The sequence below is a fragment of the Papio anubis genome, chromosome 19 (genome assembly GCF_008728515.1).
Source record: "Papio anubis isolate 15944 chromosome 19, Panubis1.0, whole genome shotgun sequence".
Taxonomy (NCBI): Eukaryota; Metazoa; Chordata; class Mammalia; order Primates; family Cercopithecidae; genus Papio; species Papio anubis.
This window is the reverse complement of record NC_044994.1, coordinates 16,121,716-16,142,138: the sequence shown is the minus strand read 5'-3', so window position 1 is coordinate 16,142,138 and position 20,423 is coordinate 16,121,716. Positions and strand designations below refer to the sequence as shown.

Below are 20,423 nucleotides of genomic sequence, written 5' to 3'. Positions count from 1 at the left end.
CTTTACAGTTACTTGGTGTCCCTGAAGTGCCTGCTGCCCAGGGAGATGCACTGTTTCCAGTCCCCAGTCCACTGAATAAAGCTGGAACGATGGTGGACCCGTCATGGACTGGTCAGCGTCGTCTACCAGTGATCCTGCTGTCCCTACTAAGCCTCTCCTCACAAGGTCGGCCCAATCTGTGTGCCTATGAGCCAGGAAGAGGATACCAGTGACAATATTTATGTGGCATTTGATAGTTTACAAATAATTGCCATTAAATTCAGTTGAGGAGCTCTAGACATTCTTTTCAGGAAACACATGTTTACCATCTGAGAATAGCCACACTGAGGGTGTTCTTTTTCCTCAGCTGTAATTTCACCTGTGACTCTCTCTGCTGCTTTCTGGTGGCTGGAACTGTATTCAGCAAGGACAGATAGGTGGCTGTTCTTCAAGCTTTTACGAAATGGGGGGAAAACCATTGGTATTAGTCAGTGAGGAATAAACTAGCTCTTTCTGTTTTTATTTTTCTTTTTTAGAGACAGGCTGGAATACAGTGGTGTGATCCTAGTTCACTGCAGCCTCAACCTCCTGGGCTCAAGTGATCCTCCCATCTCAACCTCCAGAGTATCTGGGACTACAGGCACATGCCACCATGCCCAGCTAACTTTTTTTATTGTTTGGTAGAGACAGGGTCATGCTATGTTGCCCAGGCTGGTCTCGAACTCCTGGTCTCAAGCAATCCTCCTGCCTTGGCCTCCTAAAGTGCTAGGATTATAGGTATGAGCCACCGCCCCCAATCATTACCCCTTTCTAATGAATCTAGGAAGTGCTAACAAATAATCAGCACCAGTGAATAGCTCCTTAGATTCAGTCAGGTTAACACCGGGGACCCAGAAGAGAGAACCATTGGCTTAGTGTAGACCTGCCAAAGGCAGGTGTTAAAATGGATGGTCCTCTTGCAGACTTGGTTCCTGGCTGGTCATCACCTGGCGAATTTTTCATTTTAAAGTCAATCTTTCAAGAAAGCACATACTTAGAGTCATGTAATTTAACCTCCAACCCAACGTGGCATCCCTAAGGACCACCACCCAGCCTCTGTTGAATACTCCTGTGATGGGGACCTCACTACCTCTCCAGGAGAACATTCAATTTCTGTATAGATGTGGTTAGAAAGCATGTCCACAAGACGGCAGTGTGGAGGTCAGAAGAGAACATTGGGTTGAAGGGGATGTGACTCAGTTTCAAAGGTGGAGAGTGTGTAGCTATAAGGATACCACATAGGACTACTATATCCAATTGTTTAGAATTACTTGTTATTTTTCTTCTGATGAACAAACACTATGTAGAGGATATGGAAATGCTTGCATAGTTTTCTCTGTTAGGGAAAGTGGTGCTGGGTAATGCTATTGGTTCAGTATATCGTTCATTATTTTGTAGATAAAACTAGAAGCGAGTCCTCCATCCCGTTGACTTTGGTTAGCTTGCCACGCGGAGCTTCAGTGATGGTGCGTTACATCCATTTCAGCTTCCCTACTAGGTAGTTTGTGCCCTCAAGGAATTGATCATCATAATCTAGACTTGGTTGGTAGCAGGCTGGGGAAGGCTAGGGTTGGGAAGCCAATGGGCTTCATTAATTAATGGGTTCATGAGTTCAGTTTGTTTGTAAGTTACTATTTTATGAATATTATATGTCTCTGCAATTGGATTGCATATTCCTTATGGGCAGGAATTATTTCTTATCCCTCGCTGTGGTTGCAACACTGAGCACACACAAAACCTTCATCAGTATATGCTCCGTGATTATCTGTAGAAGACTATGTTGTAGGTAACACTTTGACCTGGTGCTGAAGAATTAATTCAGTTAACAATGACCATTAAGCCACTTGTGTTATGCTAATAAAACATCATAATTTAAGGACTACACTGCATTTTTTAATTCCATAAATTATAACCCTTTAACATATATGAAAGTTTCATATTCTTAAAGTGCTTTAAAATATATTTAATTTTTTTAACAAGTGGAAAAGAATGTTCCTTAAAAGACATTTAATTTTTTAGTGGAAATTAATATTACCAAAAACATTCTGTGCATGTTTGGATAACAATGTTTTTATCTTCAAGAAATGGGATTTGTATATAAAATACATGTGGAGCACTGAATGCCAAAGTGATGGGTATCCATGGTCAGAATTCAAAATTAGGTTTGCTGTTAAACCTGTCTGGTTGGTGTCCTGAGTGAAGAATGATCTCGAGCTGGGGTGGGAGGTGCATTGGGTAATCAGTGCTTTTGAAGGTGAATTTCCTTGCTGTGAAACAGGCATGGGTTAGTGGTCAGGACAGCCATTCAGACTGACAGGCCCCTGGACTTCCAAGGCTTCAGTGACAGGGACAGGGATGTGGTTGACAAAAATATTCCTCAGACAGCCAAAGAATGATTTCCACACAGGGATCCTCAGTGTCGACAAATTGGCTGAAAGAGGAAGTGGAGAGGCGTTTAGCAAATAATTCATACTGTCCAGGGACTGTTCCCTGGATTTTAAAAGACAGTTTTTTTGTTCTGTTTTGTTTTGTTTTCTAGACAGGGTCTTGCTCTGTTACCCGGGCTGGAGTACAGTCGTGTGATCACAGCTCACTGTAAACCTGGGATTCCTGGGCTCACACAATCCTCCCACCTCAGTCTGCCAAGCAGCTGGGACTAGAGGTGTGGGCCATCACCCTGGGCTAATTTTTAATGTTTTTGTAGAGATGGGGGTCTCACTATGTTGCCCAGGCTGGTCTTGAACTCCTGGCCTTAAGTGATCCTCTCGACTCAGCCTCCCAAAGCTCTGGGATTACAGGCGTGAGCCACCATGCCAGGCAAAAGATAGTGTTAGTGGAGAAAGCTAAAGTGACCTCACATCTCAGCCCACTCAGCCTCTCCACTTCAGGCAGGCATCTGACACTCCACCTGCTGTGATAAATCAGCAACAAGGCTACTCTTCAAGTTCTTCAGAGGAGAACCCACAGCCCAAATCAATAGCTCTAAACTGGTGCTTTTTATGGGTAATGAAAGACCTACACAATTAACAACCAGATTATAGCATATTTGGAGAGACAGAAAACAATGAAGAATGAAAAGGCTCTTCCCAGGCAACATTCCAGTCTTGAACTTGACTCCATTTCAGCCTGATTCTCCCAGTCTGGTCCCCAAAAGCTTAATAACTCACCAGTAAAACTAAATACCTGAAGAGGACAGAGATCAGTTTTTCAGACCCTTTCCTGACTCTTTGCTGGTGTCAGGCTTCTGGGTTAATGCAACCTCTTAAGAGAGGCTTATAAATTACAGGCTTGGGGCTCACACCTGTAATCCCAGCACTTTGGGAGGCCAAGGCCAGTGGATCACCTGAGGTCAGGAGTTTGAGACCAGCCTGGCCAACAAGATCTCCATCTCTACTAAAAATACAAAAATCAGCCAGGCATGGTGGCACGTGCCTGTAGTACCAGCTACTCGGGAGGCTGAGGCAGGAGAATTGCTTGAACTCGGGAGGCAGAGGTTGTGGTGAGCCGAGACTGTGCCACTGCACTTCAGCCTGGGCGACAGAGTAAGACTCCATCTCAAAAAAAAAAAAAAAAAAAAAAAAAACATACAAACAACAAAACAAAAAAAACAGGCTTGGGACAAGGGGAAACAGCAGTAACGGGGCCTGGGCTGACCTGACAAGTGCTCCTTTCCAGCAACTGCCTCTCCCCATGTGCCAGTGCAGAGGGCCTCACCATCTCCACTGTCCAGCCAAGAGCTGCCCTGCCACTAACTCATTAAGAAGCGAATGTTCAGAGCTGACACAGGGCAACATGTTATAGAAGTCAGGACAAGAGTTACCTGGAGCACCTCCAAGGTGTAATGGCTCTTGAGTGCTGGCAGGTGGGAAGGGGGTCTGTCCAGCTGTGTAGCTGCTGTCTGTGTCCAGTTCCAGGTGCAGGATATGTTGTTTTATGGTGACTGGGGAAAAGAGGTTGGTTAGGTCTGTCATCGGAGGTGAGCCCTGCTTAATGTCTACACTATTGACTTTGTTTTAATTCCTTCATACCGGACCTGTGGGAACGCCGTTTGCAGGGATTTGGTCAGTTTAGATATAAATTCAATTAACTTCCTCTAAACAGCAGGTAGTGCTTTCATGTCCATGAATGAATTTTACCCTTAAAATGAATCTGTGAAGAAGAAATGATCGTTGCCCATTTCCCAGATAAGAGAATGTGTCTCACTGAGGAGTCTGACAAGATGGCTTGGTTACCAAGAGTTGGGACTAAGCTCTGGTCTCCTGTGTCCAGAGGCCATGCTGATTTCATGTGATCTCAGCTACTTTCTATGAAGACACTGACTTCTGAAACCTGATGCCAAAGACAGTGCTTTTGACTCTCGATACAAAATTCCTCTCGTGTTAACGATCTCAGCTAATTGCAATGTAGCTTTTACATTAGCCAAGAAAAGACCAATTTTTTTTTCTACAAAAGGTATTTTAGCCAAAATGGGTTCATAGATCTCTAATATCCACAAGTAATGAATAAAATAAGACTCTTTCTGAGAGGAAATGCTTGCTCTCCACTCATTGGTTTGTCTAAATAGTTTGTATTAATATTCAGTGGTTGTTGAAAAAAATAACCCAACAATGAGCCTTAGCAAAAACCAGATACTTACTGAACACTGACTGCATATCAGATACTAGGCTAAGAACTTTTCACACATTATCCCATTTAATTTCCACAACCTTAAGAGGTATACCCTATTTTTATTTCCATTTTACAGAAGAGGAAACCGTAGGTAAAGAACAATTAAGCAACTTGCCCAAGGTCACACAAGGAAAGGCACGGAAGTAAGACTTTACCTCTGTTCTAACTTCAGAGCCAAAATCTAAATCACAATATTATACTATCTTGAAAACTAGCCTAGCTTATTAGTGTGCTGGGCTCCAAAAACAAACAAACGACAACAACAACAATAAAACATCCGATAAGTTCTGGAGAATTGGAGGTGGCAACCATGAGTGACAGAAGCATGGCTGGGTTTGAGAATGGACACATTACTCTGCGGACTGGTCCTGATCAGGCACTATGGACGGAGGGCTGAGGCTGCCTTTGGGAAGTTCAAGTCAGATGGAAAGGAGGCCTGTTTTAGTGCAGGAACAATCAGCTACTGGACAACATACCTGCCACCGAGTGCCACTGTCCATCACACAGAGACTGCTTTGGTGTGACTGAGGTCGAGGTCCCGCCTGCCCCACTGTCCATAGAGGCCGTGACCTGGAACACACACGCATTTTCCTATTTCCTTCAGAAAGGCAGCTGGAGCCGACCTTCCCCTGCCATCTTCCCTCCCCAAACCTGGCCAACTGACAGCGTAAGTGCACGTTAGATATTGGCCCTCCTCCACTTTTGAAGCATGTGACCACATGGGGTCCAAGGCTTCCAGAGATCTCTCTGCTGCATCCCTTCCAGGCAGGCAAACTGTAAACCAGGGTAGACCCTGGCCTGAAGTCGTCACCAATGGCAATGATTCAAATTCTAATTCTAATTCTAATTCAAACCCCGCCCCCATCAGCTCAACTCAAAGGTTACTGATTGGAATCCTCTTTAGCAATTAATGCGTGACAGTGGCTCTGTGCAGGATATGTGAGATGTGGAAGGCAAAGCTACTGGGGGAGGTCTACAGCCTGCTGCAAGGGCCAGCCAACTGTAATAGTTCCATGCATGGATTATAGAGGGGTTCTCGTCCAAGACATTAAACAAGCAAAATGACTGAGTTTGCACTGAGCATGCATCGAGAGCCAGGCATACAGTCTGTTTTGTGCAGAATCCCACAGTCCTGCTTTCTAGATCAAGGTCTCCTCCAGGATTTTCCAAGGGTTGGATCAAGGGGAATGAAATGAGAGGACTAAAATAAGTGTATTTATAAATAATTTACATTTAATTTGCATGTAGCTAGATGGGACAGCCTATTCACAGGCAATTTTTGAGCTAAACAATGTCACTACTATTATGAAGATCATCAGGTCTTGATCTGTTCTGAGAATAATTCCGTCCCAGAGACTCTCAGTAGAGACTCTCTCCAGCCCCTCCTCTGAAAAGCCAGAATTGTGTCAACCACCTTACAAGTGAATAGTTACTTGCTTCTCTGGGCTACCAGAGACCTACTCAGACTGAATTAAAGGCTACAATAGAAAGTGTTCTAGGAGTTTGGGGCATTTTGTTTTCTTCTGGGGTTCTTTTCCCCTCACATTCAGTAAACTGTGGAAGGACTGAGATGAAAGAAAATGGCATATTATATCAATCTTTCACTTGAGGCCGCAACTAAAGGTCTTCCTAGAAGAATTTGGTTTTAAAGAGACATCTTTGAGAAGGAAAGAGATATAACTGAGAGTGGTGGAAAGTAAGATATTGACTCAGGCCTGTGAGTGATGGGACAGATGAGGTCGCAGAGATGAGGAAGAAATCCATAAGAATTGAGTATATGACAATTTCTATAATCTTGACAAAAGCCATAAGATATAAGAGTTATTATCTATATTTTACAGATAAGTCTGAAAGAGCTTAAGCAGCTTCCTTGGGGCCATATAACCAAGTGCTAGAGTTGCAATTCAGCCTGACTTGTTTGAGTTTTCCCAGTTTTAAAAACTAAGAACAGAAAACATGATGATAAAATTACTTGCTAAAGGGAAATGGTAAGTTAGCCCTGAAGGCAAGGCTCTTAAATACAAGATTGGATCTCATTTTCTACTACAAACCTGACCCACTGTGGTCTCCAGACATTGAAGCTGGTTGCCACAGACCCTCCCCACGGCATCAGACTGCTACGCACCTTTCCGGCCTCCAGGTAAACACATAAGTGCTTCCCGGGCTGACTTCCGATGTGTATTAGGATCCCAGTGAGACTTCTTGGGCGGATGCTGAAAACAAGCTTAAATTCTGGCCCCAGCAACACAGAGTGAGCTTTCAGAAGAGAAAAAAAGGGAGAAGTTAAAGCATCACCACGAGAGAAAACAGGATACAGTTCTTAAGATGCAAAGACATAAACCCTATAGAACTGCTCCTTACCCAAGATGACATGACCTCCTTCTTCGGAGAAATAAATGCCTTTCTCCAAAGGACCACCCAAGCAAGAAGACACCCCGAAGCTTGAAGAAGGGGTATCCAAGGGTTTTGAATCCAGCTGAAAGTTCTTCAGGCATCCCACAAAGCTGTTTGTGGGGAGGCTCTGCAACCAAGCAGAAAAGAAAAAGCTCATTACCTACACCTCCAAGAAAGGCATGGGTAGCCAAGGCAAAGGGCACTGCAGCTTGTACACAAAAGGCGGAAGGTAGGTAGGGATTCATTCTTCCTGCTTCCAAGTCAGGTTCTTCAAGCTCTGGTTCTAATGGCTGTTCTATTTGGCTCTCTGCCCACAGTACCAAAAAAACCCTGTATACCAGATGTTGGGTGGGTGGTCGAAGATTGCAGGTGCCACCAAACCAAGTGGTGTGTGTGCAGGAGGGTGGGGAAGTGCAGGTTGCCAGCTTGTGCTAGAATAAGAACAGGGAAAGTTGACCTGACCCTGGTCCTCACTGTCGGAGCAGCAACAAGGGAAATTTCCCCCTTACAGTTCACAGATTTCACCGTCTCTTTGCAGATACAAACCCCTTCTTAGAGTTCCATGAGGCAGTATGATAGCTTAATGCAGGGCAGCTGACAAAAATAAAGAGGCCAAAATGTTCCCAAAATAATAAAATGCAAAAAAATCTTCCTACATTGTTGGGCTCAGTGCACCACCACCAAGTCACGAATGCTGCAGAGTTAAAATAAGACACAGCGTGCATCGTCAGTGGGCTTGCGTGGAGCCCCATGCCTGCCTCGAGCTGGCTGGAACAGGGGACTCGTCTCCTGGGGCCCAGGAACAGGCTGGAGGGGTTTTGTGCGCTTCTATACTATACACCAGATATGTTCTGCGTGTGCACGTTCCTGGGGAGAAGGACTGTAAATTTCATAAAATTCTCAAGAAAGTTTAAGATTCACTGAATAAAACTCCTGGACTCCCTTCTAGAATGAGTGCCTTTTGGACTCTGGAATCCTACAAGACAGATGTAGCAACAAAGATATGGTAACTTTAAGAGAAAATGGTGGCCGGGCGCAGTGGCTCACACCTGTCATCCCAGCACTTTGGGAGGCTGAGGCTAGGAGATCACCTGAGGTCAGGAGTTCGAGGCCAGCCTGGCCAACATGGTGAAACCCTGTCTCTACTAAAAATACAAAAATTAGCCAGGCATGGTGGCAGGTTCCTGTAGTCCCAGCTATTAAGGAGGCTAAGGCAGAAGAATTGCTTGAACCCAGAAGGTGGAGGTTGCAGTGAGCAGAGATTGTGCTACTGCACTCCAGCCTGGGTGACAGAGCGAGACTATGTCTCGGGAAAAAAAAAAAAAAAAGAGAAAATAGTGATGTGATAGATGTACACGGTGTCAGCATTAACAGTAAACTACTGATTGGGCTCCCTATGAAACTTTTAGTTTCTTAAGATTTGTCATGCTACACAATGAAAAAGCTGTGTCCTAAAGCTAGGACTCCCCAGGATGGGCCAGAACCCAGCATTGATCCCTAAAGGCTGACAGCAGTGCTGGTGTTCAGAGGGAGACACTGATCGGATGTGGCCTGCTCCTGAAAAGGATACGTGGGAGGGCCCATGAGAAGGTTTATACCCTTAGGTTGAAAGAAGGCTGCAAAAAGAAACTTGGTTTGTAAAGAATATTGTAAATGGGATGCTACTAATTGCCCCAAATGTTACATGCTGGGTGTGATTAGGGTGGTTTGAAGAGAATTTATCCAAGGCCAAAGAATACACAAATCCTGCCCCGTCCTGTGATCTCTCTGAGTTGAAAATAGGAACAGAGGTTGAGAAAAGCAAACATGAACAATGAGAATCCTCCTTAGCAATAAATATGTGGTGTATATGATATATATATATATAATGTGTATTATAAATAATGGATAATACGCAATGTATTTTATGATATATATATGTTACTGTATATAACAAAGCAAAGTAATACTCTATTGCCTGCTGGGGTACAATACATATACTTTATTGTGTAACACTGGAGCTCTGGCCCAAACCCCAGTGCAAAACCCAAGTGGGCCAGGCTGAGCCCTGGTTGAGGCTAGGTCAACCTAAGCAGCTAGCATCCAAGCTGGTGGAAAAGATCTGATTTTGTTATGCCCATTTCTAGGCCCAAATTTGAGCCTGGGGCTCTTCCCCCTCTCCCCACCCCACTGCAAGGAAACATCACACCAGAATGTGCTACCAGGTCTGGAGGAAAGGAGCAAAAATTGCATTAAGGTGGGGGACAGTCCCTAGGACCTGAGCTGTTGATAGGCTTATCTTACTTAACTTTGTGGGGAGGAAAAAAAAAAAGGCAAATCTGGGACAAGGAAGACAGGTGCCCAAGGCTGCCTCAAGTAACCCCGGTGCAATTAACACTGTGGCAGGGGGTAGGAGAGAGAAAGGGAGAGGGCACTCACAGAGCTCAGCCCAGGGGCTGTGACCCCATCAGAGTGCCCCATCAGAGCCTTGAACTTGACAAACCTAGAAAAGCACCCGTCCTCTCTGGGGACAGAGGGAGTCCCTACTTTCCCTTCGTCCAGCATTCCAGAGTTGGGTTTTTGAGATAATTTTGTTATTTCAGACTTCAAATAACATTAAAACACATATTCTGTTATTAAGTTATTCCTTTTTCAATTCTCTTTCTAGCGTTTGGACAAGGACAAGGAACAGCTTTTGGCTTTGTGCTAGTATGTCTTAAACACCCTCTTGATTATGTGTCAAGCACCTTTTTCTCCAAGCAAAGAGCACATAGGTCACACTACCTAGTTTGACATTAATAACATTGTTTAGTTTTCAAATGTTTGTTCCTCATGGTTACCTATTATTTATGGTAAAGAATATTGGGTTTCCATTTATGGGTGAGATAAAAAGATCCCATAGAAGCATATTTAAAATAAATAGTTTGATGGAGAGGAAACCCTTAAGCCAATCTTTTACCTTATGGCAAAGATGGTGAAAGTGGCACAAATTACTGTAATTTGGAACACATTATGTTAATCAAAAAATCTCTGTCTATAACCTAAAATCTACATTTTTGCATTCCCTGGAGCAGAAGCCAATAGATTCAGGTTTAGGAAGTGGTAGAGAAGCTCTATCTTCACCCCTTCAGGGTCTGCATCTCAACCTCCATTTTAAAAATGAAGGCTTGGGGTTAAGAAAAGGGCACCTACTCCATGTGGTTGTGAACATTAATTAAACCCTTAAAAATCATTTAAAGTATTTTGAGATTCTCATATGTTGAGTATTTTGAATATCTCATACAATTATGCTGATAAGGTGAATTGTTTTCGTCCATGGCTCTGAACATAACTATTTACCTTTGGTTTCCCTGATGGAGGCGATCCCAGGTAAACTGGTCCTCTGATGCTGACGGTGGAGTTTCCAGGCAAACTTCCCTCCCGGGCCCTCAGTCCATCCACAACTAAGCGCCCCTTTTCTCCATCATGGCCAAACACCACCTTCAGAGTAAGGAAGATACATGAGTTATATTTTTACCTTTGACAATTGGTGTTGTATTTTATTAAATATTAGTGGCCAAATTTTAAAAAATAGCTTCAAAAGATGTGAGATTTTTTTTCTCCGATTATCACCATCACCATCATTTTGTGAGATTCTGTGAAATACTGAACACACTGAGCTTAAAAGGGGAACTAAAAAAAGGTTGTTCAGAAGTGAACTAATCAAAAGATATTATAGAATTGATCTGGAAACTTACACAAAACAGAAACAGTTAAAGGCACAGCCACAGGCAACCCCCTCCATGTAACAAAGAGGCAGGGACAGTTTATACAGTGCTGGGGACGGGGGTGTGTTGGAGTTGTGGCACCCTGCGCAGGCCTCTTGGAGCAGGTGGAACGAGGGCACTTCTCTTCGAACAAGAGGAGGGTTTAAACTCTTTGCTAAAATTTCTGATCCATGGGGTCTGGTGTGGATTCTGCCATCTCATAGGGTGTGGTGAGACTATTCACTGAGGACACTTCCATTTCTTTTTTTTTCTTTTTTTTCTTTTTTTTTTTTTGAGACAGAGTCTTGCTCTGTTGCCCAGGCTGGAGTGCGGTGGCACGATCTCAGCTCACTGCAACCTCCGCCTCCCAGGTTCACACCATCTTCCTGCCTCAGCCTCCCAAGTAGCTGGGACTACAGGCACCTGCCACCACGCCCGGCTAATTTTTTGTATTTTTAGTAGAGACGGGGTTTCACTGTGTTAGCCAGGATGGTCTTGATCACCTGACCTCGTGATCCTCCTGCCTCGGCCTCCCAAAGTGACACTTCCATTTCTATGCCAAGCTGTGACCTTTGGCCTCTACTGCCTGCTGACACCTGGGCTTGAAGGTCTGACAGGCCTCTCAACCCTGAGATGTTCACGACAGAAATCCTCATTCTCCCCTAGCTCTGAACTGCTCTCCTCCTGGCCGCATCTGCCTCTTCTCCATCTTCATCTCAGTAAATGTCCAGCGTCCTGTGATTTGCTGGCCCCAAATCACAGGACGCTGGACCCTCTCTTCCTCTTACCCTCTACATGTGATCCATTAGCAAGGCCGCATGGTTCTACCTTCAGCATGCGTCCGGGCAGTCACTTGTCCCCACTGCCCCACAGCCTCTGCAAGCAAAGACAGTGGCAGCCATGTGGGCTCCCTGCTGCTACTCTTCACCCCTGGCAGCCTCTTCAGCTAAAGAATTAAACAATATATGAATGTGTACATGTAAGAGTTGTTTGTTTTTTGTTTTGTTTTGTTTTGTTTTTTGTTTTTCGACAGAGTCTTCCTCTGTCACCCAGGCTGGAGTGCAGTGGTGTGATCTTGGCTCACTGCAACCTCCACCTCCCAGATTCAAGCGATTCTCCTGCCTCAGCCTCCTGAGTAGCTGGGATTACAGGCGCGTGCCACCACGCCCAGCTAATGTTTGTATTTTTAGTAGAGATGGGGTTTCACCATGTTGGTCAGGCTGGTCTTGAACTCCTGACCTTGTGATCAGCCCGCCTCGGCCTCCCAAAGTGCTGGGATTACAGGCATGAGCCACCACGCCTGGCCAAGAGTTTTAAGACTCTTTAAAAGCTTTACAGACACTTTCAAATAAAGTCCAAAGTCGGAGCTTGGCCTTCAAAGCTTAAATGATCTGGGCTCTGTCTTCCTCTCTAATTCCATTTCTTATCACTTTGTGTTTTGTTCATTCAGCTAATTCCCACCTCCAGGTCCTTGTTATTTGCTCTTCCCTCTGCCTGGAAGCCCCTCCCCATAACTTCATGTGACTACCACCTGCTGTACCAGGGCTTTCTCTACTGCCTTATCTAAAATAGTCTCCCTGCTCTGTCATTTTCTTACTTCGCGCTAGTGTTTTCTCAAAGCACTTGCCAATCTCTGATATTACACTGAGGAGTGTTTGCTTCTGTGTTCCAGGAAGGCAGGTGAATGGCTAAGGGAATACAACTTGTCAAGTCACGTACATTTTCTGAAGTCCAGTGGCCTCATTAGAGAAATAAATAGGTCCCTTCTTGCCTTAAATGGTATTTCTTTAAATCTGGAATGGCTTTAAGCAAGAGCTAAGATGCTAGCATCATTCCAGGTCCAGAGAGGGGCCTGGAGGCCTGGAAATTGGTCATCAGGGGGAGAAATGGTCCAGGAGGCAGGAGTGAGAGTAGGCAAGGGGCATGAGGCGGACTGGGGAGGGCTGGAGGGAGTGGAAGAAGCATCAGTAAAGCCCATCTTGACTTTACTGTCTAGGATGACAGCCATGCAACATGTGTGCCACGGCCTCCAGTACTGAGATGCTGGGCACGCAGCACCTGCAAGCACACAAGCTCTCCCACCCCATGCCCTCATGTCTGGGAAGGATGCTGGGACTCCTATTTTCAGCATCTCCAACAATGCATTCTACACCAACTGGAGGTACTGACGCAGCCCCAGCTCTTACCGTGTGCCACTTCCCATCATTGCATTTCTCCTTGCTTTTGATCCTCAATTTTTTCCCGTCTGTCCCCAGTGCAAAGACCAGACGTCCTTTTGAAAGATAAAGAGCCATAAAGGAGTTCTTAGTGCCCGTGTGAAACACCAGTCCTCTGGAGGATGTTGTCTGCACGTCCACAGCAAACTGTGACCTGTGGGGAACACCGGCAATGAAGGGAAATAGAGGTGTTCAGTGTTCCTTCGAATCTCAGAGCTGAGACAGAGGGTGGGGAGCAAACACCCAACCTCCATTTTTCAAATAGATAAGCTAAGGTAGGTACTGATTAAATGACCTGTTTCTCTCGGAACTTTAAAAAGCTATTCTATTCCAGCTGCTAACGGTTTTGTTGTATAACTTCCTTACGACATTGGGGAATAACATGGAACTTTTGTGGCAAACTTAGCTAGTGGTGTAAGTCCCAGCACGTGGCAAGAAGAAACATGTCTGAATCTTTTATTAAAGTCTACATTTTTAAAAGTTATGGTAAAATATACTAACCTACAATGTGCCATCTTAACCATTTTTAAGTGTACAGTTCAGTACTGTTAAGTGCATTCAGATTGTTGTACAATCAATCTGGAAAACTCTTTTCATCTTGCAAAACTGAAACTTGTACCCATGAAACAAGAGGTCCCTAGTCTCGCTTCCCCACAGCCCCTGACAACCAACCACCACTGTACTTTCTCTCTCAATGAATTCGACTACTCGAGATACCTCATGTAAGTAGAATTGTACGGGACTTGTCCTTTTGTGACTGGCTTATTCCACTGGGAAGCCTGTACTTTTCAAACCCAATGAATATGCATTCTGTTTTGTGTGTATTCATGGAGAGGGAAGTCGTAGGAGAAGTAGGAGACAACTTGAATAACAAAGATGTGATTTAAGCATCAAAAAAGCATTTCCTTTCTGTTAGACAGATTTAACACAAAGATGAAGAAACACAGACCCACCTTCTCCCACCCACCTCTACATTTCTCAGACCCTAATACCCTCCCTATGAAGGAAGAAGAATGAGGCAAATATCATGCGGTAAAAGTAGAGTGTGCCAGGCACAGTGGCTCACGCCTGTAATCTCAGCACTTTGGGAAAATCTCAGCACTTTGGGAGGCCAAGGTGGGCGGATCACCTGAGGTCAGGGATTCAAGACCAGCCTGGCCAACATGGGGAAACCCTGACTCTACTAAAAATACAAAAATTAGCCAGGCGTGGTGGTGGGTGCCTGTAATCCCAGCTACTTGGGACGCTGAGGCAGGAGAATCGCTTGAACCCAGGAGGTAGAGGTTGTAGTGAATCAAGATCATGCCACTGCATTCCAGCCTGGGTGACACAGCGACTCTGTCTCAAAAAAAAAAAAAAAAAAAGCAGAGTGCAAGTTGTTAGTATTCATTTACATGATGGTTACATGTTCTATGCACATCCAGCTAAGCGAGCTTTACTTTTTATGAAAACTCACACTCATCCATCCACCCACTCATCAAACAAGTACTTAATGAGTGTGGGGGATGCATAAGGTGCAGTGCTGGGCAGTAGGAATGCAACGATGGACGTTTCATTCCTTGAGTGGTTTATGGTGCAGGGGTGCCCTGAGAGGGATGCATAAAGGTGTGCGTGAGAGGGTCGTGGGAGATGCAGATGTCAATAGGCTGTCTTCAGCCATTCCTGTGGCTAATGTCTAAGCAGACACCAGATAGGAGGCAGGAACTGCATTCATCCCACTCACAGTGGCATCCCCAGTGCCTATGATGCAGTAGGCACTCAATAAATAGTTACTGAATTGAATTAAATGGTAAATGGAAAATTTGGAGGCAGAAAGCAGAAGTGGAAGAAACAAATTATACTGTTAATTCTCTTTGCTTTTTAATTCGGTGAGGCTAAGATACACATTTATTCTTCAGATGAGCAAGTTTCCTTGAGGGCAATGTTCTTCAAAATGAAAGAGAAATCTGTATTTGTTAAATTAAGCCAACCAGATGGTAACACTCCTCAATATTTCTCCTGGTGTGTCTGTGTGTTAGTGCGGAGGTTTGGAGAACGAGGGGTAGCCAAGTTAAGGAGGATATTAGAACGTGCTGCAGAATAGAATGTACTTTCCATATGTGGGCCTGGTGATCAGACTTGACATTTGCTTTCCAGAACTGTTTCCTAAAGCAACTTTCTTTCATAAAAGACTAACTGACTAACACCCAAAAAAAGGCAGCAGTGGATTTAGATCCCAGTACATGACACTGTAGCTATGACTCTTCATTGCTGGAGGATGGGAGGGTAGGGCAGAGAGCTAAAGAGCATTGTTATACATTCACCAAAGGGGTAAAGCAATGGCACCAGTTCTAAAGGACTGTCAGAACACTGCCAGAATGTAAATCAGAATGAGAACAACAGAATCCTCCGACTCTTTCAACTTTCTGAAAATAACTGATTGCTACAACATTTGGGGCTAAAATATAGGTTGAAAATTATATTTACTGATTGACCTTAAAAAATTTTTACCTTTTAAAATGTTACTTTTTCATTAATGATGTACGGTTTAATGTTGGACGGGAAGGCACAGGGGTTGAATCATCAGAAGTTGGTAACTCACTGCACCGAATGTGTTGAGAGAGAAGCTGCCAGGGAGGGGAGGGCCAAGCTGATGGGGAGGCCACAAGGGGGAGGCCAGAGGCGGGAGGCTGGGGAAAGGGGAGTCCAGGCAGTTTCTTGAAAGAGGGAGGTCATTGTCATTAAGGTCAACTTGACCAAGAAAGCGGGGATGGGAAGTGGGGCCTCCCCACCAAGAAACAGCCAGGGGAGGGGACAACTGGAGGGACAATCTCCTCTCCTTCTGCCTTAGCTTCTGCTAGCACAGTTTTGGAAAATGAGGGACCTCAAGACTTTCCATGGGGCAGCTGGAGACGTGGAGCTGTCCACACAGGCTTTCTCCTTGAGAGCTCGGCATTCAGTCTCTCTCCGGCCTTAGCCGCTCTCTGCCTGTGACGCATGCTCACAGCTTACTGAGTGGGCTTCAAGGGCCAGCCTCCTTATAAGCTATGACCTCTCCTCCCTGCAAGAAAAGCATCCTCGAACTCATTTAACTAACAGGAAAATTGAGGTCCAGAGAGAGGTAGCAATTTGCTAACATGCAAGACAGGCATAGAGGGACAGCTTAGGCTTAGAGAAGTTAAACAGCCTGTGGCAGCCATGAAGTCGTGCTCCAAGAGAAGCTGCTGCAGGGAGCACAGGGGGGCTGCCATGCCCTAGGTCTTCAGTGACACTCGGGGGTATTAGAGCCAGGCCATTTATGGTCAACAATGAGCTCTTCTCAGAGATAATCTCTGCTTGGGGGACTGCAGGCACCTGGCTGAGACTGTTACAGCTGGACTGCAGCCTGAGGCCCTTCCTACCTGGCTCTGTCCTCCCTGTGCCTTCCCTTCACAGTGTCTGCAGGCCCACAGCCATCTGCGGGCTCTGCCTGCCCCCGTCCCTGTCCCCTTCTGGTCATCTTTCACAGGCTTCCCCACAATGAACCTCTTGCCCATCTAATCCCATCTTAGTGTCTGCGTCTCAGAGGAGCTGCCCTGGCACGTGGCCTGGAGTCACACAGCCAGTAAGTGTGAAGCAGGACTGAAAGCCAGATGCTAGAGCCAGGTCCTTTTAATCCCCGGGCAATTCTGTCTCTGGGAAAGCCATGAAGAACAGGTCAGTACCTTTCTATCTATGTCTCCTTCAAATCACCTGAAAATGACAAACCTTGTTTTTCTAATTTTTTCTGACATAATTAATATTTCTGCTCATTCCCTCCTCCCCAGAAGAGATGCAACTTGTTAGCACAAAAAGGCCAAATGTATTCTCTAAAAATGATCTGTCTGGCACTGCATCTACCTAAAAAGAATTTTACTTTCACTACAGAATACAAGAAAAGAAAGGTGATTTATCATGGAAATAAACAGCAGCTTTAGAAGAAAAAAAAATGTCATTCTTATTTTTAGAACACCATCAATTCTAAACCAGAGCTGAGCTGACTGCTTCAGCCTCTGAGCAGTATGCTGTCGTCACGTTTGCCTCCAGCTGTTGGGAAAGCACATGGCAGGCACTCATGCTCCCTGTCCTGTGCAGGCCAGCACCTCTTTGCACAAAAACGGTAGTGCCACCTTCATTAGAGACAGCTGCATGGTGTCATGGCAGTCAGACTTCCCTGCAGTGGAATCGCAGAGTCAGGTTCTGAGTTGGTGCTGGGGCAGGAAAGCTAAATAATACCTGGGTTTCAGCAGCTCCTGAGGAAGCTTGAATAGCAAGTGGCTGGTGGGAATGTCCCCAAACTGGAGGGCTCCATGATTGGCCTGGGTCCTGGGAAGTGGTGAACAGGCATCTTGCCACACCTTCATGCTCCTTGGGGAGGCCACTGGTGTGTCCTGCAACAGCTGCATGGGAAAAGAGCAACACAATGATCAGGGGAAAGAGTGAAGACTGCTTATCTTGCTAAGTACATTGCTTAGTTTTCACCCTTGATCCTAAGCGAGGAATTCAGTAGGGCAATAGAAGGCCTGGGAAATGGTACCATGGGGATGGGAAGTGTCCACTGAGAGCCCTTCCTGCGGGTCACTGACTGGCATGGAGTGGGCAGAACGGAGATCTCCTTCTTTATTTAGCTCTTTAACTTTCCTGAAGCCAGATCCTCGCAATCCCCATCAGTGCCCTAGTGTGGCTTTGATTTGAGAGCATTTTGCCACCAGGAAGGTGTAAGACAGGGCTAGGAGGCTGCGGGCTCATTCTTTTGGGGTAAACAAAGTTTAGGAGAGTCTAAATACCGCCCTTTTCTCTCCCTCCTTCTTTGGGGAGCATGCATGTTATTCTCATCTTACACAAGTCTGGGTTCTTCTCTGACAGCTGCTGCACCTGGGACCAGTGGCTGCCTGGTGCCCCTTTCCACCACTGGGCATCGGAAGAACCGCAGTGCTGCTTGAGGGACCCAGCATTTGGCCACCAGCACCGAGACACCCACAGCCCGCCAGCGACACATGGAGCTGCAAACCTGCGGCCATCTCCCCTAACAACCATTCACTTGGGCAGCAGGGCAGGTGAAAGGACCAAGATAGCAGGAGAGAGAGAGAAGGGAGGAGACCACATCCTGTCCCCACTTCCATCAGAGTGACTCATGCAGAGAAGTCTGAACTTTTGAATGAGACTGAGTTTTACCGCAGGAAAACAACCATAATAAATGTTAAATGTGACTAGGAAAATTGTTGGAAGTAACTGAGATTCCCCAGCCCTGCCACTGTTTTCTCCACCACAGAGCTCAGGTTCTGAACCGCCCATGCGCTTTTCACAAGCACTCAGAGCTCAGTGGGGATCTCCATCAGTCAAAGCAAAGGGTGGGGATTCACCGTACTAGGGATTGGTTCAGAAATGAACATGTGACCCCTCCCTCCTGGCCAACGAGCCCTGAGAGGAAGTTGAAGGAGGGGCTTCTGGTAAAGAATTCCATATTACCACAAAGAGAAGCCCAGGCAGACTTGGTGCTTCTTGTGCTGGACAGTGTGGTGTGGATGCAATTCCCAGAAGCATGCAGGGTGGAGCCAAAAGAACCAAGAGGAAGCAGAGCCAGCTCCTGATGGGCCAGGCCTCAAGCCTCACCTACCCCTGCCTGGCTAACTGTGTGAGATTATTCTTCTTGTTTAAGTCATTAACTTTGCAGTGAGTTTTCTGAATCAGCAGCTAAAGGCTTCCCAAAAGATTCACATTCCTTCAGGGGTGGATTTTCTTCCCTGACCCATTTCCTGGATGCAGTGCTCAGAATGCAAACTTGAAATCAGTCATTTAAAATGATGCTTGCACATTGCTGAATGGAGACGTTCTACCGTACCCAACAGAAACTTAAGTGAGTTATTTATATCAGCCAAACCTTGATCCTACTGAGATTAAAACCCAGCCTGGGCTTCTGCCTGGGACTCACACCAGTGGGCCTTGCTCCCTCTCTGGGAGTCTTCTCTGTGTGTCAGCAGCATGAGCATCAAGATGAACAGTTTTGAGAGATAGCCTTTGTCACCAAGTGTCCCTTAATTCTCTTAATGGCATCATCATACTTTAAGGCATCCAGGCTCAAAATCTTGGTCCTCATGGACATCCACCTCCCTGGCCTCTTTCATGCATTTTCACGTGTCCTGATCTTCTTCTGTGTGACATATTTTGTTTCCACTCCTTCCTTTTCATTTCTAGTGCCTATGCCCTGAAAGTCAGCCCTGACTCTCTTTTTTTTTTTTTTTTTTTTGCTTTTGAGACAGAGTCTCACTCTGTTGCCCAGGCTGGAGTGTAGTGGTGTGATCTCAGCTCACTGTAACCTCCACCTCCCGGGTTCAAGTGATTCTCCTGCCTCAGCCTCCCCATTGGCTGGGATTACAGATGCCTGCCACCAAGCCTGGCTAATTTTTGTATTTTAAGTAGAGATGGGGTTTCACCATGTTGGCCAGGCTGGTCTTGAACTCCTGACCTCAGGTGATCTGCCTGCCTCGGCCTCCCAAAGTGCCGGGATTACAGGTGTGACCCACTGTGTCCAGCCAGCCCTGACTCATGCCTGGACGATTGCAGTAGCTTGCCAATCTGACTCCATGGCTCTAGAACTTTCCTACACCAAACCATCCCACCGGCTGCAGCCAGCTTAGTAATCTTGAATCTTTTCAACTGCTTACAGGACTCCTTTCGATGATGTTACACTGACTATAGCAAAATGCCCAACTGATGTAGGTCATATGACGCTTGCCTGATCTGGCTCCAGGGTGTGATTCCAGTTTACCTCTCTCTAGTCTCCTTTCTCCATCCAGTTTCCCACTGTGCACCAGGCTCTCTGGGCCTGTAGAGGCCACATGATGTGGCTTGAAGAATTCTTTGTGTTTAAGTTTGAATCTTGTGCTCTTCTTGTGCTTCTGGGAATTACACCCTCACTACACTGTCCAGCACAAAAAGCATGGATTCTACCCAGGTTTCTCTTTGTGCTAATATGGAATTCTTTATCAGAAGCCCCGCCCTCAACTTCCTCTCAGGGCTCATTGTCCAGGAGGGAGGGGCCACATGTCCATTTCTGAGCCAGCCCCTAGGAAGGTGAATCCCCACCCTTCGCTTTGACTGATGGAGATCCCCACGGAGCTCTGAGCGCCTGGGAGAAGAACACGTTCTTTGTGCTTAAGAGTCTTAAGTTTGAATTCTGACTCTACCATTTACTGACAGGGTGCTTTTTGGCAACTTTTTTTTTTTTAACCTCTTAAACACTCCATTTCCTGGCCTGTAAGGTTGGTATTTTATTCTGCTCTCAGAGGAGTGTGTTGAGAAGGAAGAAAGAGAGTGTGAAGTCAGTCTGGTGAGGATGCATGCAGCATGTCTTGCACCCGTGAGTCCCAGCCACATCCTGCCTCCAGCTTTGGGCTTCTGCTCG

At 45.7% G+C, this 20,423-nt stretch overlaps 1 protein-coding gene across 5 annotated transcripts in view; it reads right to left on the bottom strand.

Annotated features, from left to right (window-relative positions):
• Positions 1-1,889: 1,889 nt before the first annotated feature.
• Positions 1,890-20,423, bottom strand: part of LAMA3 (laminin subunit alpha 3) — a 272,673-nt gene continuing 254,139 nt past the window's right edge. For all 5 annotated transcript variants that reach the window (XM_021929998.2, XM_021930000.2, XM_021929999.2 and 2 more), the window contains 8 exons: positions 17,255-17,418; positions 12,992-13,175; positions 10,399-10,539; positions 7,048-7,207; positions 6,812-6,942; positions 5,163-5,256; positions 3,839-3,958; positions 1,890-2,449 (listed from right to left, as the gene is read on the bottom strand). In XM_021929998.2, the coding sequence (XP_021785690.2) occupies positions 2,304-2,449; positions 3,839-3,958; positions 5,163-5,256; positions 6,812-6,942; positions 7,048-7,207; positions 10,399-10,539; positions 12,992-13,175; positions 17,255-17,418 (1,140 nt within the window). In that variant the 3' untranslated portion in view covers positions 1,890-2,303. The remainder of the gene's footprint in view (positions 2,450-3,838; positions 3,959-5,162; positions 5,257-6,811; positions 6,943-7,047; positions 7,208-10,398; positions 10,540-12,991; positions 13,176-17,254; positions 17,419-20,423) is intronic.